This window comes from Symsagittifera roscoffensis, chromosome 5 (genome assembly GCF_963678635.1).
Source record: "Symsagittifera roscoffensis chromosome 5, txSymRosc1.1, whole genome shotgun sequence".
Taxonomy (NCBI): Eukaryota; Metazoa; Xenacoelomorpha; order Acoela; family Convolutidae; genus Symsagittifera; species Symsagittifera roscoffensis.
Window position 1 is genome coordinate 38,668,060 of NC_087066.1, and position 25,266 is coordinate 38,693,325.

At 34.8% G+C, this 25,266-nt stretch overlaps 1 protein-coding gene and 1 long non-coding RNA gene across 3 annotated transcripts in view; one reads left to right on the forward strand and one right to left on the reverse strand.

Annotated features, from left to right (window-relative positions):
- LOC134845606 (four and a half LIM domains protein 2-like) overlaps nt 1-3,887 on the forward strand; it is a 41,552-nt gene extending 37,665 nt beyond the window's left edge. Inside the window, exons 8-9 of the mRNA XM_063862588.1 lie at nt 2,653-2,760; nt 3,677-3,887. Of these exons, the coding sequence (XP_063718658.1) occupies nt 2,653-2,760; nt 3,677-3,742 (174 nt within the window). The 3' untranslated portion in view covers nt 3,743-3,887. The remainder of the gene's footprint in view (nt 1-2,652; nt 2,761-3,676) is intronic.
- A 64-nt stretch (nt 3,888-3,951) lies between these two features.
- Nucleotides 3,952-14,635, reverse strand: LOC134845607 (uncharacterized). Of its 2 annotated transcripts, none has more exons than XR_010162755.1 (3): nt 14,466-14,635; nt 7,946-8,169; nt 3,952-4,089 (listed from the first exon to the last, which is right to left on the reverse strand). It is a non-coding gene; the product is annotated as an uncharacterized LOC134845607 (long non-coding RNA). The 2 variants fall into 2 exon arrangements; XR_010162756.1 differs by having other exon boundaries at nt 3,952-4,097.
- Nucleotides 14,636-25,266: the final 10,631 nt, after the last annotated feature.

Consider the following 25,266-nt stretch of genomic DNA (forward strand, 5'->3'; position numbering starts at 1 on the left):
TCTATTCCGGAGAATGATTTTTACTTTCTCGTGACTAGTATAAGTTAAGGTGTTAACTTACTTAATCTTACTTAGGGGTAGTGATTGTGTTCAAGGGTTGGAGAATAGTAAATCGATCCACAAAGTTCAGGTATAATTAGAACGCGAGTAGTTCGTTAGATACTATTTTAAACTTACTAAGTCTAAGATTTATCCTGGGTCTGGTAAGAGGTGGGAGTTAAGTGAAGGATGAATAACCGAAGTTCTTCACTGTTTATCTTAATTTGAATGATTAGTTTTGTTTAAAAATTTCTATTAGTCTTGGGTCTGTAGAAAGGGTTGGATAGTGAATCGACGTTTGAGGTCGTTAGACACTAGTTAAGTGGGTGGGGGAGAACAAAATTGTTCTTTTTGATCCAAGGATAGGCCTTGATGATCAGGTTTGAAATTTAATTAACTAGAAAATGATTTAAGATCCAAGGATAAGCCTTGATGATCTGTTTTTAAAATTAAGTGAATTTAAGTTTTAATAAAGATTGAAATTTATTGTAAAGAAAAGATTTAGTGTTTTGATGATATTAGTGAGCTTATGATTGCTGTTATGTTTTAGGTGATGAAGCTGGGGCAACAGAATGATTTATGATTACTAACCATTTATTGTCATGCTACTAATTTTTATTTTTATTTTTCAATAATTATTTTTCAAACATGTTTTGTATATTACTGCAGAGTTTTAGGAAAACGATCTGAGATCTTTTTATCAATCGTTATTGTATATTATTAATTTTGTTTAGCGCCTGAAATGATTTTGAAGATTAACTTCAAGGTTTTATGTTTGCAAATGAAAATCTAAATTCATTGCCAGTAGTATTCTAAATATAAAAGTTTGTTCTGGTTTTTGCCTAACTATCATATAGCTATATGGCAAGTTTCTACTTTGTCGTATGTCGTCTCTGGTTCGAGGTCTTCTTCCAATTCCGGGTAGTTCTGTTATGGTTCGGAATATTGGCTTTGATCTATTGAGTCGTAGAGACATTTCGATTAAATTATTGTCGTATAACATTTTGTAAATGTTTTTGTCTAATTTCTAATCTATTTTGGTTAATTCTAAGCTATTAAGGTCTTGTTCGAGACTTATGGTCGCACCAGATGAGTTAGGACTGGAGTGTATAACTCATAGAGTAATTTCGGATAGGGTACACCGTCTGCTCGTCACGCTATCTTATTTTCGGCCGGATAGATTCGTGCAACTTCTTAGTCTAATACCGATCCTAATCTTACTCTTATACTATCTAGTCTCAGGTTGTTTAACTAGTCTCTGCTAGGCTCAATAGATCTAGGGTATACTGGTTTATTGCGGCTGCTGAAGTACTCGGAAGAGTCCAACTAATTTCTAAGTTAAATTCAAATCTCTCTGGTGCTGAAATTACAAGTAACTTCAGCACTTACAAATAAGTGGGTTGTTAGTTAGATGGATCATGATTGGTTAATATTAAATACTTTACATTGGTAAAATATCTAATTTATCCAATCATAAAATGTAGTTTAGATCAGGTTCCATCAGCCTCATATTACAAACTAATCAAAAACAAAAAATTGAATCGATGTTGAATGTTTTTATGGTAAATTTATTGTGTAAATCTCGGATCTTGTTAATTGTTCGGACTTTCGTGACGAAAGTAATGGAATATTTCTGCTCGAGGTGGGTTTTTTTCTTCACACAAATTTCGACTTTTTACCTAGCCATTTTTGACAGAACTTTTTTATATCATATAATCCGTCTTAGAATCACTCCAAATTGGTAGAAGAAAATTTATTTGCCATAATTGATTTGTTACTAGGAGCAAAATTTATCAGTTTGTACTTTATATGACGTGTGGGGGATGATTTTGACAAAAAGGTCAGATTTAAAAAAAAATTAATTTTTTTTCTCCATTTAAATTTTTCATGTGATTACTGCCCCATAGACCTCAAAAGGCAGTCAGAACATTCAGGCTTCACCCTGACACACGCAGTTTTGTTTTCCCGACTTTCGTAACGAAATTAACGGAATATTTGTGCTCGGGGTGGATTTTTTTTCAGACAAATTTTGAATTCGAAGTTTTTAACTAGCCATTTTTAACGGTTTTTTTTGAAAAGATCATTCAAAAAAATTGTTGTCTTGAACTTAAATTTGAAAGATATAACCAGTAATCATTTTTCGTAAAATTATGGGGGTTTAAAGATTGTCATTTTGGCCAATTTGGGACAATTAAAGCGCGATATATTTAGAGACAGAGATGTCGAGAGACAGTGATCTCGAAATGTTCGTCGATGAAAACATACCATAAATTAATTCCAGCCACATTGCTTTGGAAAGCAGTCTTTTTGCAGTCCGATCGAAACCAGCAGGCCTATTGGGATAACGCTCATTTGAACCACAGGTTGTTATCGCCAGAGTTGATGGTTGGAACAGTCTAAACGCACTTTGCGCCTCACACAATTCTCCCTTCTTAATTTTAGTGGATCATTTCACCCCTCATAAATCATTAAGAGGCCAAACTGTACCTAAATGCGGGTTCCGCTTGAAGTTTATTCCGCCAGAACTTTTTGCGAAATCAAACATCAAACGCGAAATGTGAGTGTGGCAAAACGTGTTGCATTCGGCAATAATACCGAATGATTATATTTCAGGTGAAAGTGTATTGTCAGCCGTGTGGTTTTGCCGTGAAAGGATACACGCTCGACAAGACCATCTTCTCCCAATCCAACAAGGAAAACGAAGGCCCGTACACAAGTCAAGTAAGCATATTGTCTTAGAATAAGTCAGATATTTGGGAGTGCCTAGTGCTAAGCCGACTAACTCTAGACGATAGCCATGGTTTATCTTGCAAGACCTTGAGATCTTGCAAGATTTTTGCAAAGAATGTTTATCTTCCAATAATATGTTTATCTTGCAAGAAATTTGGCAGCGTATGTTTATCTCACAAAAGTCTTGCAAGATAGCATTGTTATATATGCTGCCGGAACGTCAAGTTGCAATTTTTTAAAAAGTATGGAGAAAACTCCGACCCTATAGTAGCTTACAACATATTCGGTGGTCCCATGGCCTGTTTTTGAAGACACTCGGTTGTAAACTATCACGGATTATTTTACTTGCTTTATTTTCTCAATGAAATCTAATTAAAAACATGAAAATTCATCTGAAGATCTTCATCACTTCAAAGGGCGATCTAAACCGGACGCACGTTTATTTAACTCAATTATGGCGGCGATGGAGTCCCCTTTATTCCTGGTTGTAGTTGTAGAGAAGATGTCTTTTTTGAAGAAATCTAAATCTTTCATAGTCCTCAGAAGTTTCTTTCAAAAAAGGAAGATAATTAGCGTTCTGATAAAAAATTGTAAAATCAAATTACCTGATTAACATCTTCCCAGTCCTAAAACGTTTCCCAAGAATAAAATCAGACCAGAACCATCAATTTGGCTATCTTTTTTTTGCTAGTCATCAATTAATCACCGTCGTAGCGATTTTTAAGACGACAAAAAGCTCAAAGGACAGCCAGTAATTTGAAATCTTATTTGGTAAAAATCAACTAAAAAAACTCGCATCACTTTTCCGAATCACCAATTTTCTTAAAATCCGAGATCCGTTCTTAATTAAACAAGATCATGATTAATTTACTTAAGAAAATGTTCTCATTTTTATTTTGGTTTCAAGGATAATTTGAAGGACAATGACGAAGGTGTGACTACCAACCGCAGAAGCAGAGGACTGAAGGTGTGATCAAGTTAAAACTAGATTATTAATCAAGTTCAATGTAAATATTAAGTATGTACTTTTGTAACTATCGTTTCTTTCCTATTGAATTCTGTGAACATTGATTTTTTTTTCTGTTCAGCTGCAAGCATGATGATGTGAAGAATATATTTTGACGGCGGTCATTAGAAGTTAAATATATCAATGCAGGCCTGAAGTTTGATGAAAACAGATGATGAAAAAATTGATAAAAAAATTAATTAGAATGGTTAATTGTAAATTAGAAAAAAGGTTATCACATTATGCATAATTTCAGGAGTTTGTTGTTTTTGCCAATTTTCAGCACGTCTGGTTTTTCCTAATCTGAGTTGAGTCTAAAACACTAAAAAGATTAAGAGATTATTTAAAAAGCAACAGATTATGCTCTAAAACTTATTTTCGCGTTTAAAAACTTTTGGAAGCTAAGTTTGATTATTGTTTGGTTCAGTGCTGTTCGATCAACAAAATTGGGATCAAAATTTGCATTAGAGTTTTTTGACGCAAAGATAAGTACAAAAAAACTGCCGTATGGGGGCGAGGTGTTTTATTTAACTTTTGCAGTCGCGATTCGAGCTTCAACGAGAAATGCAAACTTTTTTGTGTCAAAAAGACATGCTTTTCATTTTTAATTATTGTAAGAATGGAGTTTTGCTTCGAAAAGATTTTAAAAAGGGACAAGAGAATGATATCATAATATGATTTTTTGAATTTTTCTTGTTATTGCAAAAGTGATGGTGAGAAGAATCTCCTGTGATGGATGCGCGTCAGCTGTCCAATCTTGTTTTTTCAACCTCAAAAGCGGAATTGATCTTTATTGAAAGTTCTCCAATGCTCTTCTTGTAAAGTCGCGTTTTGTTTTAAATCAAAAATTTTGAAGTTCTATTGATCATTTTTCATTGCCGTTTTTACTTCAAAGAAAGCGATCAGGTTGCAGTGAAAATAGAACAGAATCTTCTAAAATTTAAAGCTCCAAGTTAGAATTTTCCTATAAATTATCTTATTTATTCTAAAATGTGTAAAAATTGACAAAAAATTTCCGGTTTTCCAGAATGAGCTAAAAGTAACAGAAACGCGTTTTCAGTTTCGCAAATAGGTACCCGCACTCAGTAAAATGAGAAAATAATAGATTATAATGGGTTTTTATTGTCAGTCTCCATAAATTATAAAAAAAATTGATTATAATCGATTAAAAATGGTGCGGGTAGTAGCTTGTTTTCATTTTCTAAATAATCTTTTGAGCACTAAATTATAAAAAAAATTGATTATAATCGATTAAAAATGGTGCGGGTAGTAGCTTGTTTTCATTTTCTAAATAATCTTTTGAGCACTAAATTATAAAAACAAAGATTCTCAGAAAATTACGATACTCTTGGTTTCTATAAGCATGAGTTTCATCTAATGAACTTGGGCAGAGGTATAAGTAAAATGAATTATATTGATTATTTACATGTTTTATAAAGATAACTAAAAAAAGGCTGGCGGGTTTTGGATCAATCAGCTACAACTGACAGTTGATTGGCATACCCGCACTGAAGTTTCGTGGATAATAGGATATTAATTTGGATTTTCATAGTCAGTCTCTATAAAATAACAAAAATAATTGGTTTTAACATTTTCCTAATTTCAACCGCGAATATGAAAATTTATAAAAAGTCACGTATTATTGTTATTATTTTAATTGAGTTTTATACCCGCGTTCAAACCAGCAATTAAACCCAAACCAACACTCCCCACACGTTTACCACACCCCCAATAAACACTAAACATCATCAACTGGTTAGGTAATTATATAGTATGGGTAAACGTGTGTGGGGGGCGGGGACCTGAGGGGAGATAGGGGTACGCGTGTGGGGTAACGTGGAGAAGCGGGATTTTCAAAAAAATCTAAAATTTAGTCGATTTTTTTTCAGGTCGGCCAAGTTGATTTTCTGAGCGCCCCTCAACACAAAAAATAATGTATTTCGACCAAATTTTTAGTGCTGCAGGCAAATTTCTTGAAAAAAACTGGTCGTAAAACAAATTTTGGGTTTTTTTGAAAAATACTACATATTGGCCTCTTCAAAATATTACATATGTGCCGCCCCTGGATGAACGTGTTCAATCGAGTTTTGCAAACATTGCAAAAAGTAGAGTGATTATTTACAAGATTTAATCAAATTACATGGATTTTATGAACAAAAATTAATCCATTATATTGAAAACAAAAATGGATTATCATCGACTATAATGAATTTCAATGGATTTTTTATTTTCAAAAATAATCAATTAAAATGGATAAAAATTGAATACGTTGTCTTAATTTGCCATGATAATCGATTATATAGACAAACCATTATAATCGGTTTTTATCTATGAAATTTTGGTGCGAGTAGCTGTTTAAGCTCAACAACTGCCACCTGCGCTTTATCTTTTCAGGATTGCTTGCTTAAATTCTTGAACGAATAACAAAAAGTAGAAAGTGATTTATTGTTCCGACTTCCGATATATACGTTCTGGCTGGATTTTTAAAAAGCTTTGTCCTTCGAAGGATCGCTCTCTTGCTCTGCATGAAGCCAGCTGATTGTTCTCAATAGTATAGTAACCCGCCATAAGTATGCCTCAAACTGCTTGTTTTATTATCCCGCGCTACAAAATGGTTCCAAATTGAGTTGAGGCAGCTAATTGGTTTTACTAACTCCACGAGACCAAGTAAGTCGGAACATTCAGGGCTTCGCCTGATACGAGCAGTCTTGTTTGTCATAGAACGAGTTTGATTTCTCTTAGTTAGCTCATGGCTTTTTGATTTTTCTTTTCAAAATAATTGTTGGCACCCTTAGTAGTCTTGAATATTGTTTTGGTTTTAGTTAGTCCATATGCTTTCCAAAATGAGCCAAAGCGGTCAACTAAATTGAATTAAAACCGCTTTTCAATATAAAAATTGAAACGCCGGAATTATGAAGCTCAACTTTCAGTTTTCAAAACCAATATAAATTTCCAGAACTCCCATCGGAATAACCAATTTTATGTTTGCCTTTTCAAGTTGGGTTAGATGTCTCTGATCTACTCAACAATCTCTCCCTCCCTATGGTAATTACTAAAGAATCTCCACCCCTATAAAAAAAGACAGCAAGTTAGCACTATAGCTTTATTTTGAGAATTCGAATTTAGCTGCATTCTGATTGGTTGAAAACTTGACCGTTTTGATCTATTTAACAGTATCCCCCCTTCAATTAGATCCGATATCTCGAAAAAAACTTAGTTTTTTTCAGAATCTAGAAAAGTGCTCAAAGTGGTGTTAGTTATTCTGTGAAACTCGAAAATAAAAAACAGAATTTTGTTTTTGATTGCATTTGGAACTCATAGGCTGGTTCAAAAAGTCTGTTCGATATGATATTTTTGCAGTGGATTTTATTTGTTTTTTTTTAGCTTTTCGAATTTATTAGCTATCGTTTTATAAATTCGGAACATGAACGCAATTTCTCATACTAATAAACGAGGATTTTTGCTCAAAATAAGGTAGTAAGTTCATGCTATTCGAAGTAATTTATTTTCCATTAGGTTGAATTTTTTTCTCCCAATAGATAAAACTTTCGATTTCTGATATCTGCATCATAAGCTTCATAACTTTGATTACTCATTTATCACGGATTTTTTTCTAAGAATTGTCGATATAGTCTGAAAACGTATCTATGAAGGCAGTCTCGAGTTTTCTATCCAACAACTGCATCAAAATTACTGAATACGGAGCACCCCTTAGGGCGTTTATTGCAAAATTTTGCATTTTTTTTACTCGCAGCATTTTTTTGGTGTCACTAACACATTCAGGGGTGGATTAAGGTGGGGGGGACGCCTTTTTCAGGGATTCGATCCCCTGCCGACCCTTTTTTAAGAAATCCATTTTTGGCTGATTGGCCCTAGAGTTTTCCAAAAATACGGTCTGCTAGTGTTCTGGGAGCGCTCGGAAAAGGTAAAAAAGGTCGACAAAGTTTTCAATTTTTTTTTTGAAAATCTCCGCACCCCACTCAAGAAAATCCTAGATCCAACCTCCTGAACACATTACATTTATCTAACAGCTCAACTGGGATATAGTTGATATAGTCTGACTAAGCTATACGTATAGTATTAGACGTATAGTAATGGCTTTAACTTAATCACTTATTTCTGGCTTAAACGTATTTATATTAAAACTTCAATTCTTATACTTATTCATACACTTTAAATTCTTCTTTTGCCGCCATTGCCCCAGTAGCCGTGACTCAGTCGCCCCCTCTTGCCCTCCTCCTCCATAGGTGCCTCCTCCCCCTCCGAATACCCTCTCTTATGCCATCCCCAAGTGACACGCCCCACTCCCAGCCTACTCCTCTTATCGTAAGGTTCCAATCCCTCTTCACTGGACTCGGCTGGTCTGGTTGAAAGAGTTGCAATTAGAAGCATCACTGAAAACAGTCGTTTGGTTGGAATTTTACAACTTGAAAAGTGAAAACAGTCGTTTGGTTGAAACTGTACAATTTTATTTTTCCGCCGAAGAATAGTTTCGAAGGTTTTCAAATTATGTTTTTTTTTCTTCAGAGAAACTTCAAACTTTTGATTTTCTAACTATTTTGACCGGATTTTTTTTGTGAATTATCTGAAGAGTCTTTGCCTTGAGCTCAAATTAAAAAAATATAAGTTTTAACCGTCACCCTTTTTTGAAGAGTAACGGGAGTTTGAAAGTTGCCAATTTGGGTCATGTGGGATAGTTATCGCAAAATAGAAGTTATGCCATTACAATGTCAGCCGCAAACTAAATTGCTCCAAACTTACTTGAGGCAAGCATTTTTTAATAAGCTACCAGACTCGAACTATATCAGTTTGTAATTTTCCAATATTTTTTTTTCATTTACTTGAGCTGAAATTTGAAAAATATTTCATATGTGATCCTTTTTCATAAAATATGATATGATGGTTTAAAATTTGCCAAATTGTATAGTTGTTCCGACTTTCGAAGAAAACGGGATATTTATGCTAGGTGTAGTTTTTTTAATCAGTCAGTTTTCAGCGATGAAAATATATATAATAAGTTTTATTTTTACAAAAAGAATCATTTTAAAAACCATAGAAGATATCGACTTCTTGGAATCAATTTTAAAAAGACACTTTACCTCTAAATACTTTTTGCAAAATTTTCGGAGTTTGAAAATTGCCAATTTGACCATGCTGTGGACTGATTTATGCGAACTTTGTAGATTTTACTTATAATCCTGAAAGAGTAAATTTTTATGCGTGTCGAATTATCCAGCAAAATTTTTCCAAATTCAACCGAGACAGGCCAATCAGTCGCAATAATTTCGTACGACTCACCTTTTCATAATTGATTTTTGATATTGTAAACAATTTTTAGTTTTTCACAATTTTATTTTCCCAAAAACTATTTGATATGGGTTAAGGGGGCAGTGGGAGCATTCAAAGCTTTGCGCTGATATACGAGCAGTTTGTTTGAAAAGCAACACACGACTTGCTATTTACTCTAGAGTGGAAGACTAAATTACACAAGAACAGAACAAAAAAAATTTAAAAATATATTTTGAAAATCTACCCAAGGAATCCGACATCCATCACTGAAAGCAACAAAAATACTTGAGACATCTTCGCGTTATTCTTAGCCAATAAATAAGTTTTCAGTTGTGGCAAACAATTTGATCATGAGCAGTACTTTTTTCCAAAACTTCTTTTGATTTTTTCATAGTCTCTGAATTTTTTGTCGCAATTTTAATTTTAATCATTAATCAATTTTTTTGAATTCAAGCAGAAGTAAAATAATTCTTAGTTATTCCTTTTATTTGTTATGGTAAATAACTTGAAAGGATTTGCATTGCCATGCTCTCTTAAATAACAGCTTTTTTTATTAATATGACAAGTGCTAATTGAACATGCACTGGATTTTTTTTATTCCAATTTTGTTCGTCATCTAACATGTTCTTACCTATAAATTGGGATTCTATTATGAACAACCTCAAATCGTTTGCCCGTGTTAAGATCATTTACTCACTAGGAAAAGGACAAACATACGAGCTGTACAGCTTATCAAGGCGAACTGCTATTGTAACCTTGATTAAGATCTACATGCAGTTTTTTTGGTTCCTTTTCTTGGCTGGTTGCCTCACCCTCAAGGAACGAGTACGGATTATTGTGTGCCTCGATTATCCGACGTTTCGATTGAGAGGTCGAGACGTCACCACTTCACTACCGCTTCCCTAAACGGTTTTGCCCTGATACGAGTAATTTTCTCGTATTTCACTTCTGTATTATTTAATGTCAAATCGTTAGCCAAAGCTCTTTCGTTCATTGATACATAGCAAAATTACATAACCTAAACTTTCCCACCTTGACCTGACAACTGCATCTTCACGCATTGCAAGACGTAAACAAAGTGTCAACAAATCAAATGAACCTGAAATTTTTTTTTCTACAATTAGGAAGCTCGAAGGTCAGCAGTATGATAGTAAATTGGTATCTATTTATACTTGGTTGTTTGTATTGTAGATTGTAGATAGTATTGTAGATATTCGAATCAAAACAAGCTTTTTTAAGGTTTATCTGATAACTATCAAACTCGAATAGGTTGTATTACTCTCTTAGTTGAGGCAAATGCAAAACCCCCCTGCAATGCAAATCTAAATTACCTGTGTAAAAATATCTTTATATTGTTCCTAGAAAAAAGGATGAATGGTATCAAACTTCAGTACCATAGTTCTCCAAGTAATGCAAAAAATTTTTTAAAAATATTGTTTATCCGTTTTCCTTCAAACTAAAGTGAAGGGCTCCAAATTGAACTAATTTCTCCCTCTTTTTAAAAACAACAATCACATCGAGGGCACAAACACATTATCTGCGATTCTAAACACATTGTTTAGTATTGCTCATTTTCTTCCAATACTTGGAATAATTTACAACTCTTCTGCTAAATCAGAATAAATGAGATAAAATTTTTTTAAAAAAATATTGAAAAAGCAAAACCAAACAAGTAGCGCAGAATGTTCGCTTACCAAACAAGTAGCGCTTAAAAAAGTACAATTTTTTTTTCAAACTGCTGTCGTTTTTTCTGCATGTTGTGATAAAAAAGATCTGAACAAAAAATTAGATTAGACATATCTGAGAGTCATAGTAAAATAGGACCATTGGACAACATTTTTTAAAAAGAAAAATGACAAGAAAAACAAAAAAGAAAAAATTTAAAAATTTCGAAAATGTTTTTCAATTTTTTTTTGCAAAATTTTAAAAATTTTTAAAGTTTTTTATTCAAAAACTGCGCTTAGAAACTCCAGAAATTACCTTTACTCGACAAAAAGCGAAAAAAAAAACAAAGCCGAATACAAAGTTCCTACTATTTTGAAATATCCTTTTTTGGCTGGCTGACCCTAAAATTTTTTTAAGGCGCCCAAGGCGACAAAATACACTAATTTTGAGGGGCGAGTGCGTACCAAAAAAAAACGAAATTTTTGAAAAGAATTTTCCAAAAAGTGCCTCAAACGCATTTTTTTAAAAAATTTAGCAAAGTATTTTTAGTGCTTTGGCAGAGCTCGGAATTTTTTTTGAAATCCGCCCCCCCCTCGAAAAGGATCCTACATTCGCCCCTGCCTTTAGGGGAAAGTTTTGGAAATTTAGGTCTTTCAACGGGTCATTAGAATAGTTTTTAAGGGTCATTTTGTCAAGAAAAATAATAAGGAACAAATTCAGATGACAATTGCAAAAGTTCGCATCGGAATTAAAGAGATTGATGAGGGAGAATTGAACCGACTCCCTCAAACCCTTGTCTTATCCCCGTATTACCCTGCCCTGTGATTAAAAAAATCAATTTTCAACCTCAGCAATTTATTATAAAATTTCTACGATTTTTGACAAAACTGATTTTGAAAAACGCGTTAATTTCGAAAAATAAATAAGTTAAAAAAATGAAATGTAAGTTATCAAATGCCTTTCCAAAAATTTCTCATTGAATCAACTTTTTTCCATGCAATGACAAAAACATTGAACTCCGAGAAAACTGAGCCCGATATTTCTTTCTACCGTTAGCGAGCTTTTTCGACGCCAAGAAGATCTCTGCAACATTAAACAAAGCAGCTGCCGTCATTAGATCTCTTAAACGTATTAATAAATCTTAAACTGAAAATTTAATTTTGAATTGTAAACAGTCGCAGAGAACAGCAAAAAAAACGCGAAAAAACTGAATATGGTAAATTTGTGAAAAAAATTTAACTCTAACAATTCACCGTAAATTGGATAAAATCGGTTCTAGGATTTTCTCGAGAAGAGGTACGGATTTTCAACAAGTTTTTTACGCTTGCGATTAGCAAGCATTATTAAACTGGAATATAGACTTTTTTCGGGTTAGCAATTTCTTTAACAGAATCACTTGAATAAATTGGTATCTTGGTTCATGATGAATTCATATTTTTAAGCATCTCCGGCTCACTTAGTCTGGAGGTAACCAATACGCCTGGGAAGCCAAAGGTCCTGGGTTCGAATATGACCGGACCTGTTTTTTTTTTGCAAACGGGAAATAGTCCGTTTCAAAAAAAAGTGTCGGTTCAAATGCTGTATTGTAGATTTTTTTCTTAAAATTTACATTATAGTTGCTTTTAGTGTTCTGATTAACCTCCGCTGTTTGTAACTTTACTAAAATTCACTTCGTATACATACATATTTTTTTTCGTTTAAAAACTTTATTCTGCGCACATGATTTTGGCGTATTTTTTATTGGCGTAGTGACCTACTTCGAGTCATTTCATCGGAAAAATACTTTGTTTACTCGCCTCTGCATTGCTCAAAATGCTAAATTTCTTAGTATAAATATAGTTAATTTTTTCATGATAGTAATTTTTTCCGGCTTTTCTATTTTTTCTTTTTCTTTGGCTTTATAGGTTGCCGCGTGAATTGTTTCGGCTTATTGGCCTCATATTGCGTCTTCCGACAGGCGAAAAAAGTTATGTGTGTGCGTGTCTGTGTTTTGAGGTTGAGGGAACTTAACATCTTCTTAGTCTTAACGTTTTCTTTATTTTTTAAGCTTTTTATTTTCTTTTTTTTTGGGCTTAATAGGTTTCGGCTTGTTCTATATTGGCGTAGTGTCCTCATATTGTTTCTTTTGACGAGTAAATGAAGTGTTTTGAGGTTGAGTTGGACGTATTAACTTTCCAGATGTCTGAAGTCTTGTTTATTTTTTTTGGCTTAAGGGTTTCTGAAAATGTATTGTTGGCTTTGTCACCGCGGGGTACATTATCTTCCGATGCTTATTACACATTCTTTTGCCTTGTCATGTTTTTGTTTCAAAACTAGCCTTATTCTTTTCATTGGATCTAATTTTTTTGACCTTTTCGATTTTTTTTTGTTTTTTTTTGTTTTGTATCGCAAGTGATGCGAAGCTCAGCTTCGCCTCTGATGTTTTTAGGTGTCGACCAAAATGATTTTTGAAGCGCTCTGAGAACACTATAATGACCAAGTTTGACCAAATTTTTTGCGCCACTGGCAAATTTTTGAAAAAAAACAGGTCAAAAATGCCGTTTGTGGACACATTTTGGAACATTTTGACCAAAAAGTGGCATTTTTTGGCGCGCGCTCCTTTTCAATGTTAGTATATATTGGCGCCAAAGGCGCTTTCAGGAAAATTTGAATTGGGATTTCTTCATGGATTTCGAAAACGGATTTCATAAAATAATAAGAGGACCCTTTGGTTGGTGAAGGGATGGAATCCCTGAGGGAGGGGGCGTCCGCCCCTGATTGCGCCGCAACTTAGTGTTTGTCCTCATACAGATTGATTCACTATTTTGCTAACACTTGTTATATCAGATAAATCAGAAAAAAAAATTCCGTAAAAACAGCATTTGATTGATTTCTGCCAGAATCCGATCATATACTAAGCTATATTTATCACGATACTAGCTAATTTAGGGGCCAGGAATGAAGTCGAAAACCCTAAGCCATATTTGGTACTATTTTATGGCATCCAAATATGCCGATGATTCTAAAATTTTTCTGAAGGGTCAATCAGTAGCGTGCCCGCGGGGGGGGGGGGGGGGTGGTGGGGGGGGGGGGTGTGGCAACCGCCCTTTTCCTCAATTCTGGTTGCTAAATTTTTCCAAAGGGTCTAATTTTGGTATAACCTTATGACATCCATTTTTCGTTGCCAATATGACTAATTTTGAGGGTGGACGGTGCGTCAAAAAAATGCAATTTTTTGGTTAAAAATTTCCAAAAAATGCCTGAAAACGCCTTTTTTGGCCTGTTTTTTTTTTAATTTGCCCGTGCGGCGCAGAATTTTTTAGGGTCCAAAATAGGGTCCTTATACTAATAAGGGAGAGCTCGGACTATCAAATTGGTCAACCTAAAAATGGTCGGCAAAACTTTCAAAATTTTTGAAAAACCGCCCCCTCCCACCCTAGAAAAATTTCTGTGCACGCCACTGCCGTCAATATATACTAAAATTGAAGGGGAGCTCCAATTTGTGAACACAATTCGTCAAACAATGCCTTTTTTCGCTTCTTTTTCCAAAGACTGCGTGTGTTTCAAAAAGTATCAGAAAAGGGTCTTTCTAGTGTTTTGGATCATTTAGTCAAGAAAGGTCAACAAGATATTCAGATAATTTTTGAAAATGTACTCCTCTATTCTCGACAGTTCTAGATACGCAGTCTGATACGATATTTTATGCTAAAATTTAGTGTCAGAATAATACAATTTTCTATTTGGAAAACTAGATTACCTGCAGACACGTAGAAAAGTTTATCCATTTTTGTAACTAGGAATGAAGAATTGGCAAACTAAGAACTTTTTAAGCAGAAAAAAATAACAATGACTGAAATTTTAGTGAAAGATATTCTAGGTTCTGCTTGATTACTAAAATAATTTTCTGAATGAATTTACAACATTCTATGAAATGCTATAGCTGAATTTACTTCAAAATCATTGGTTGAAAAGTACGAGCCACAATTTGACTGTAAATACCCTCTGAAATAGAAGGTTTTTTTCAGAAATTGCTCGGCATAATCTACAATTTTGCCGTCTTTTATTGCCAAATGTTGATTTTTCAGGGGGGGGGGGGGGGTGTTATGCGCGCCGAAAAAAAACGCTATTTTTTGGCCTGTTTTTTCAAAATTTTGTCTGCGGCGTAGGAAAATTTGGCCAAACCAGGGTCTTTTTAGTACTCTGGGAGAGCTCGGAAAATCAATTTGGTCGACCTAAAAAAAAGGTCGACAAAATTTTCAAAATTTTTTGAAAATCCACCCCTCCCCCCTCGAAAAAATCCAAGATCAACCCCTGGTTATAAAATAGAAATGATCCTACAGAATTTCTTCTGAATATATTTTTTAGAAAACGGAATATCAAAAACTAGTGAACACTAAATCTTGTCCATTAAATAATGAGTTACATCTAAGCCGACCCTCGTCCGCTCCCCATTAAGGAGCCCGCTAGTAGATTTATCAATCAGCTAATCGTCAAGTTAGACTTCTGCAGGGGAGGGGGGGAGGTAGGGTTCATTTCAAGGCCATGAAAGAGGGGGTATTCTAACGGAAACCAAATGAATTTTTTTTAACCTTAAAGTTTACGCAAAACTTTACAAATTCTACCATCAATGCAATCAATTCAATATGACAAGGTCTCTTCGTTATTGATAAACCGTGTTCAAAGATATCAACCCAGTAGCGAATGTAAATTACACCTAAATGTCAAACAACCGGAATCAAAAGGTCAATTAACGGTTGCCAAATGGTACCAAACAGTTGATATAACCGAAATAGGTTCCACTAGATAAAGATTATAAAGCGAGCGTCACATCTTTTCGATTAGAAGCAATGGCAATATTTGTACTGCTAATGCGGGTACCATCTTAAATTGTGTCAAGTTGCTTTATTTGCATAAAAACGCTCAAAACTTGAAGAAAATTTTTTTTCTGTTAGTAAAATATAAGAAATCGACTTTTAAGTTACTTTCAATTAATATTCTTCAGCCTGCTGCTTCTGCTAACTGTACTTTCATCGCTTTTTATAGAACGAAATGTTTCAATGCTGCGACTGTGAAACGCCTTCAGCTTCAGCCGACGACTCACAAAGCCGAAGCTATGTCAACTTAAGTTCAAACCTCCGTTCTGTTATTCCCATTCGATGCATTGGCTACAACGAAGTTGCAAAAAATCTAGCTATAGTCGACTTCCTCACTGGCGCTAAGCTGGAGTTTATAGCTGGACAACATATAGGAGTTCATTCACACGATTTGGGCAAAAACTTTGTGCCCAACGACGTTAAGAGTGGACTTTTTACAATAGTTTCCCCGCCTTCTTTGCTTCCTGTGGTCAAAGTTGCGGTCGTGAGCTGCAAACTAGAAGCTACAATTGCTCATTTTCTGTTCTTTTCTGTCAAAATCAACGATATTTTGTTCATTGACAAGAAAGCGTGGGGAACGGTTGCGGTCTCACCGCGCATGCTGATTACCCCCTCGGAAGGTCCCCAAGGACTCTGTCTGATTTCGGGGGGTTATGCTGTTATGAGTCATCTGGCTATCATAGAGGAGTTGCTTGTCAATCCCGATGCTCAGACGTTACCTAAGCCGACGGTCATCCAATCTAACAGGTTGCCGACAGAAGTGCCGTTCTACAAGCAGCTGAGTCAGTTAGCAGAAAGCAAAAAAATTGACTTCACGTTGAAAATCACAGGAAAAATTGCCAATAATAAGTTTCCAAAATATTCACAGCTGGGTCGAATTGACAAAGACTTTATGCGGAGTAAAATACATTGCCAACGATTATTTTGCGTCAGCGGGCCCGAAAAAATGGTGGAATCCGTTGTCTGGATTCTGTTGGATCTGGGCGTGTCTCCTGGCACAATAAGGACTGATTACGTAATCAAACCTGACCCAACCAAAAGCGCAACCCGAGATAATTTAATGTCGAATATCATGAGTGCAATTGGCGGAACAGAAACACCCGAGCGAACGAATGAAATTACGTTTAAGGACGAAAACGAAAACTATTTCAATGAGCATGGCTTGAACGATTTCTTTGCTAGCGTTGTCAAAGATTTGGCGACTGAAAAACCATCAAAACCTTTCAGTTTTTGCATGTCAAAACTTCGATCCTATGCTGCTTTAGAATACCATAACACGAAACGAAGCGAATCGAGCGAGCAAGAAATTACAAATTTCTTTGACAGCACCCAAAACCAAAATATTGAAGAGCCGACTTCAAAATGGCTGAAAACCTTCTCGAAAGTCATTTTCGGGGCTCGAAAAAGAACGGTTTTTGTGATCGGAATAAAACATAGAGAAGATATTCTATGGCTGCTGAAACAGGAACACTCGGTTATCATTGCTAAAGAAGTTTGGAAGCGACAAATCGCAGAAAGTTCCGAGATCGCGAACTTGTCAGGCAAATCTCAACTTCATTCTGGTTCGAATGAGAGATCTAGCTGTAGCTTTGAAAGCTTTCACACTTCTGATCTACATAGCGACTTACGGTTCTCGAAGATGAGTTTACAGGACTTAAGTCCAGAAATAATCGGAAATCATGTCGACTGTGTTCTAGATTGCAATTATTTCGACTCCCTAACCTCAAATGAAGAAGAACAACAATTTCTGAACAAAGTTTCCCTACTACTTAGGCGAAGTGGCTGCTTGTTGTCTAGTTGTGTAACCAAAACGACAAAAAGTGAGCCAAAAGATACTTTCGGGAAGGATTTTGATCAGAAAATGAGGCGGTATTTCAAGAAGTTTTGTTTGCTGACCGTTTCGAAAAGCAGCGACGATACATTCTTGATAAATGAATCAACTTATTTTTTGCAGGGACCTAAGAATCTACAGCCTCCTTTGTTATGTTTATTATGACATTCAATTTTGAAATTACATTTTATTTCCATTTTTTTTTTTCAATTATCGATTCATTGTCATCATCATCACTTGTTTCTTTTGTGCTCTCTTTCTCTCTTCTCTCTCTCTCTCTCTCTCTCTCTGTGGATCAATTTCTGGATATCTTTAACTATCCCCAAGAATTCTTGCAAATAGGAGAGGAGAGAATTTGCTAAAAATTCAGATATACTTAACCATTGAATTATTTCTTTATAGGGGTGGCAATTCGTTGCTAGGTAATCTAGAGGAAGAAAACTTTAAAGATATATTTCTGTCCCTCTCTCTCTTTCTCTCTCTCTCTCTCTCTCTCTCTCTCTCTCTCTCTCTCTTGAACAAGCCATCGCCTTCATGAACAAAAAATTTAAATTTGAGAAAAGTTGATACGTTTAGAAATTTGAATCACGAAACTTAGCTCCTGCCAAACATTACGAAGAATCTAATTCGTCAAATGTACAGTCAAGCGCCCTTCTAGGAAATTCTCGAGGAGGGGCGGATTTTAAAAAATATAATAAAAATTTTGTCGACTTTTTTTATAGGTCGACCAAATTGGTTTTCTGTGCTCTGCCAAACCACTGTAAAGACCCCATTTTGACCCGCAGGCAAAGTTTTTTTTAAATAGGCCAAAAAGGGCTTTTTTTATCACTTTTGAAAAGTTTTGACCAAAAAATGCGTGTTTTTTCGGCGCGTGCTCCACCCTCAAAATTGGCGCCGAAGGCACCCTTAAAAAAAATAAGGGTCCGTTATCAAAAATGGATATCTCAAAATAGTACAAAGGGGCCATTTGAGTTGGCAGGGGCTCGAATCCCTGAGAAAGAAACGTCCACATGCCCCCTCCCCACCCCTGGAGCCCTGGTTTTTTTCTCGAGGGGACGAGGGCGTTTTTTGAGAGACGTTTTTTTTTAAAAGTTTTGATGGAAGTTTTTCAGAATAAATACCCTTTAAAAAAGGAAATTTTTTGGATTTTTTGGACCAATTGATGTGTAATTTCACAACTCATGTCCAAAAACTTATCGATCCCTTGCTTAACCAATAAAATTGACTTCAAATTTTTTCCCCTAGAAAGAACTACAATGAACAATTACGGCCCAAGTTTTTGTTTTCCTTGTTTTGAATGTTTTCTCCCAGTCATCTTCCCACCTGGTATTGGTGTCGATCTCAGTGGCAACAGCTGGAAGAAGATATAATTCAAAAAAGTTTCAACATGGGAAAGGAAAAGACCAACATAAGAGCTGTTCAGCTCCTCACGTAGACCCTGCTGTTGCGCCCCTGCATTATTGCAAATTACATGCAAATTTTTGACTATTTGTTTCTGGGCTGGGTAATGTTACCTCACTCTCAAGCAAAGAAAATGAAAAAATTATAATCATGCTATAATAAGCTTAATTATTTTCGCCAAGGTTTCTCGCAACTCACAACTGCAATTACTAAGCTTACATCTCGAAACGTAGAAATTGCAAAGAAAAAATAATTTCACAAGAAAAACATTGATAACTGGTTGCTAGGTAAGTAACACTAGTGTTCCGACCTCAGTCCTTGAGGCAAACAAAACATCGAAAAAGAACATTTTTTCAATATTTATCGTTTTTCAGAAATATTTTTTGGAATTAAAAAACATTTTTTTTTTTCAAAAAAATTAAAAACACACATTTAAATGACCGCTTGAAACATAGTAATAAATCGTTCAAGTTTTTTCAAAGCTTATAGTGAGAAGAAGCGTCTCCTCTTTTCACTAAAAATGAGTCTGAAAAACCAAAAATCCTGACTAGCTTTTCTTGAGGCACCTAAACTTAGACCAAAAACCCAACCTCTACTAAAGTTCACTCAAGTCATTTCAGTAATAGGGTTGGAACCATAAACAAACTGCAAAAGAAAGCTAACTTTGTGAAACATGACCAAGATAGAAGAAGAATAATCAATCAACTCGAAAGAAAAACTATTAAAAAAATATTGTTTTATGAATCTAAAATTTTACGATCGACAGTTTATTTTGTATGACTATCCCAATTTGAGAAATCAAGATCAATATAAAAAAATTTCCGCTGGAAATCTAAAAACCATTGGGGGCATTCGCGATTTTTTCCGCCTTTTGTTCTTTTGAATACTTATACTCAGGGGCTGTACTAGGATTTTCTCGAGGGGGGGGGAACGGATTTTTTTTAATATCGAAAATTTTGTCGACTTTTCTTAGGTCAACTAAATTGATTTTGTGAGTTCTCCCAAACCACGATAAAGACTCTATTTTAGTTACTTTTCTGCGCCGCAGCCAAATTTGTGAAAAAAACGGGCTAAAAAAATGGTTTTATGATTTTTTTGCTTTTTTCGAAAAGTACGACCAAAAAATTTTGTTTTTTTTCGGCATGCGCTCCCTTCTCAAAATTAGTATAGATTAGCACCGAAGGCGCCTCTAGAAAAATTTTAAGGTCAATCAGCCAACAATAGATATCTCAAAATAGTACAAAGGTTGGTCCCTTTGGGTGGGCAGGGGGTCGAATCTCTGAAGAAAAGGGCGTCCGCCCCCTACCCCCCCCCCCCTAAATCCGCTACTGTGTACAAAACTGCCAGAAATGTACACTAATGTCGAATTTCCGGTACTGTTTTTTTTTGAAAAAATTGGCAAAAAAAATTTTTGCGACAGAAACTTCCTTCAAAGTTGATATATAGCAGCGGCGACCGGCTCTTTTGAAAATATAAGGCAACAAAGTTAAATATACCTTGATTAAAACACTGCTGAGCTGTGACAAATTGAATCTATAGCACTCCCCGTTATCTCTGCAAGTACATCAAAAATCGTCATCTCAAACAGCCTACATCTTTGTTAGCATACTCTTATTGAACATTTTTTGGTATTTCAGGTAGAAAAATCTGATACAAACTTCAAAAGTTTTGACTTTTTTCAGATGTCACATATTATTTCCTACAAAATTCGGTTACTCCCGGAACGGAAACTAGAACATAATTTTAAAAAATTAATATAAATAATGAAACAAGACTGCTCGTATCAAGCCGAAGCCCTGAAAGTTCCGATTGCCTTTTATGTTCTACGGCGTAGTTTTCGCTTAAATAGAAATGACGAGATTTTCAAAATACAAAAATTAAAGCGTTTCATTATCAATTTTTGAGATGCTGTTTTTGTTTTCTATTTCTATAGGAAAAATAACAATCAGTGAGCCAAAAGGTACTTTTGGGAAGGTTTTCGATGAAAAGTGAAGCGGTATTTGAAGAAGTATTCTTTGCTGTCCTTTTCGAGAAGCAGCGCGACAATACATTCCTAGTTTATGAATCTTTTTATTTCCTGCAGGGACCTACAAATCTAAAGCCTCTTTTTTGATGGTTTTTTATGCCATTATTTTTCAAAATTATGCGTTGCCTCTGCATTTTTTTCAATTATGATATCATTATCATCATCACTGGCTTCTTTTGTGCTCTCTCTCTCTCTCTCTCTCTCTCTCTCCTCAACTTGAAAAAGCAATTACCGTCATGATTGATGACTTTAATTTCGAGAATGGCTGATACGTTTTGATAATAATATCACAAAAATTAGCTTCTGCTTAACGTTATGACATATCTATTATACCAAAAGTACAGTAATGCCAGAACATTTTTGAAAAGTTTTGCAAAAATTACCTCTTGTGGAAAAAAAATCCTTCAAATGGATAGTAAGCAACCACGACGGCCTCTTTTCTAAGGCATCAAGGTGAAGGGTCTTTTTTTCTAGAAACTATCGAGTTGGAATTGTTCCGACAAAAGATCTACACGTTTGAATCTACAGCACTCCATGTTTTCTGTTTAAGTACACCAAGAATCGTCGTCTCAATTATTATACATTTTTGTTAGCATGCTCTTATTGAGTATTTTTTGGCATTCCATTTTTTGGAACATGCGTTTTTCAATAAAAAGTGTTTAAGCTTTTAGATATCGTATGTTTCATTCTACAAAAATTGGTTACAGTGGAGCGGAAGCTAGAAAGTGTACACCTAATAGAAAGTACACCTGATAGAAGCTAAAACTATATCTAATAGAACAATTAAACAAGTTTTCTCGTATCGAAGCGAAGCCTTGAATGTTCTGACTGCTCTTTAAATTTTATTGAGTAGTTTTCATTTGAAAAGACATGATGAAATTTTTGAAAAAAAAAACTGAAAAAAAAAATCATTTTTTTGAGATTGTTTTTTTTTCGGAAATCACTTACCCACACGCAAAATATGATGCATTTTGGATAGAGCAAAGCTTTGACTAGAGCAATAAAGGTGCCTCAAAATAATTTGGAAGGATATCTAAGACTGATTAAATTTCCGCTCACGCGTCAATTAGACGAAATATATCGCGCAATAGTTATTCCAAATTGCCCGAAGTTGCAACCTTTAAACCCCAATAAATTTGCAAAAAAAACGACAGGTGAATTATCTTTTTAAATTTGAGCTCAAAACATTAATTATTTTCGGCTGATATGAAAACTGTCAAAATATCCCAATCAAAAAGTCAAAAACTGTCCAACAAAAAATCACAAAACTTCTGTCACCTGCTTCGAAAGTCGGAGCAAAAACTGCACAACTCAAGAACAATTTTTCCGACACTCTCTTTGAAAATTGGAGCAAAAAATATTCTTTAAAAAGTACTCACGCTCGAGTGGTGTACAAAATGTTGCTCAAGCTGCTACAACTTATTGCATTTTTGCAGTTCAGATCATCAAAGGTCAATTCAAACAAAGATAGCCGGGTGCTCTGCAAATTGCACAGAATGAGACTTTTTTCGACTTTCTTAGTCCAAAAATCAACCTTTCTATGCCTAGTGTTTACTTTATTTTGTTTCAAAAAGATTAGCTAGAACTAGTCAATCAAGTTTTAGCATCATCTCAAAATGTTTGCTCACACTTTTAAAATGACCTAAAAATAAGACGAGATAGACAAAATACTATTTTTTTGGTTACATTTGAAATTTGTTTCAAATCAGCTGTTAAGTTTTACCCAGACTACAAAAACACAGAAAATAGCTCAAGGAAGCAAAAATACCACAATTGTGCTCCAAAATGACCACCCTAGAGTGTTCCGGAGACAAATTCAATTCTTCCAAAAGTTCTTAAGAGATAAGTTACATTATTTTTTATATTTCGATCGAATTTTACTGTAGAAAGCAACATTTAAGACCCAAGCTTAGAAATTGCATTAAAAAATTTGACGGCAGAAAAAAAATTTATGATATCTGTACACCAAGTGCTCCACGGCTCGTTGTTATGAAACAGAGCAAGATTTACAAACATTTTTTGGATCCACAATCACATTCAGAAAATGCCATCCTGGTTTTTCACCCTAGTTTTTGGTTTGTTTTCACCCTAGTTCATTCGCTTAGTTGTTAATTACCGTCATAAATACTTTCAGTTGTGTTTAAAAGTATGAATAATGGCTGAAAACGGCACAAAACGTCAGAAAAGCAGGTACAAAAATTGTCTGAAAACCGCCTCCATATCAAGTTGAGGAGTGACTCACGTGTCGTCCATACATTCATAATAAGTCTAAATAGCAGATCAATTCAAACCGTTCATTCTCGTCACATGGAAATTGGTTGAGCATTGTGTTACTTCGACCACATGAGACAAATGACGGATCAAGTTAACATCCCCCCAAAAATAGAATATGTTAAGATCCCCAACCCAGCGTTCAATTTAAATTAAGTTGCTCAGCGCTGCGTGTAAAGCGTTCTATTCTGGTTGGCTGAAAGTTCGAACTCAGAACCAAGTTAACATCCTAGCCCCTGAACGGCTTAGGGGAGGAGGATCTTAATTTGGTCCCAATTAATTTTGGTTTCAGCAGTTTGCAGAAGATTTTTTGAAGGCTATCCAGCCTGTCTGAAAATAAATCGCTTTTTCCCCACTAACGAGACCGAGTGAGTATTTGTTGAGCAAAGCTCTTTCTTGCAACTCAAGGCTGTTTTTTGGTCTAGAAATTTTACGTGGTGCCATTATTACAGTCGAAAATAGTCGACAGACACACTATCATTGTCATGGCAGGGAACGAATTCATAATCTGATATATTCACAATGAACACCTTACTTTTATGCTAATTGTCAATGTTTCTGCAATTATATGTTGTAATTGCATTTACAAAAACCAGGAATTCCTGTATCAGGGCAACGAAAGCGTTGAGTGTTGTGACTGCTATGGGAGTCTGCACTCATTTGGGTTGGATTTGGCGCCCAACTGCTGCGAGTTGCTCTGCTAAAAGCCATCCAAATTTTGTGCATGCTTCAAGCTTTTGCATGAACTACAGGCTATCAATCAAAATAAAGTGCCATTCCAATGAATCATAAACATAAATCAAATATTTTTGGTTTTTGTTTGAATATGCGCAGAATGCTACCATGCGTATTTTGATCTTTCAGAAACAATTTATTTGAAACAAGGACTGCGCTATGATTTTTCTGCCGACCGTTTTTTTCGCTGACCACTTCGTTCGACCCCTTTTTTCCAACTGTTGGAAAGTTCCCAAAGTCACCCGCCTCTTCTAAATGAGTGAAACCTCCTCCCCAAGAAAATAAACGCCACGCCCTCAATTCTGCCCCAGGTTCCAGTAGTTTTAAGAAAAATTTTTTGTTTGCTTCCACGTTTTTACAATTAAGCACGACCACTTTTTCCAGTCAATCATTTGAGGTTCACGATTCAACTTGGATCAATTTAATTGGACCGATAAAGCCACGCGATATAAAAAAAATGAAAATTAGCGCGCACAAATAATCCTAATTTGCTTAGGCGGGCAATTTCAAACCTATTGTTTTAACGAAAAAATATCGCAGTTAAAAAAAATAAACTTTTAAGCTCAGGAGTTCAATATTTTTCATATGGATGATATAAAAAGGTTTCTTCAACATCATTGAATTGAAAAATCGAAATTGGACCGAACAAAAAAAACTAATCAAGAGTTTGAATTTCTTCATCATTTTTCGTAGAAGAATTATCATAGAAAAGTAATTAAATTTCCTTTTCAATAACTGTTTTGCCTCAATAGACAGCTTTGCAATCGAAAATTTGCGTAAACACTCTTTCATGTTCAGGCAAACAAATTTTCGAGCAAGTTTTCATGAAATTAATACTTGAAAACAGTTACCAATCTAAATATTTTAAAGAAAATGAATCACGATTTTTATTGTAACTTCTACATAATTTTCCTGAGTTTGTTAAAATCTGCTGGAAAACAAAACCGTACGCAGTATTTTTTTAAAGTAATTCCGTGGCGTGGCTGCACTAGAAAATTTTTTTGAAATTTTTTTAAAAACCAAATTTTGTATCCTAACAATTGTTTTTTTGCTGTCTCGACCTTTTAAGAAACTGCGGAATATTTACACTTTTGGTGGTTTTTTATTCTGTCAAATTTTGACTGCTTATTTTAAAAAATTTAACTGGTTTTTAATACCATTTGAGAGATATTGTTGTTTTGAGCTAAATAATAAAAAAAAAGATTTCACCTGTGATCATTTCGCAAGTTTACGGGGGTTTGAATGTTGCTAGTTTGGACAATATGTGATGGTTAACGTTTAAGGCAATTTTGAAGCGAATTGGTATATGGCACTATTCTTAAAATACAAAAAAAGCTTGTAACAAAGATCAAACATATAGCTTAGGATAGAATATCATCATAGCCTAGCATAGCATAGCATAGTGTAGCAAAATGCAATT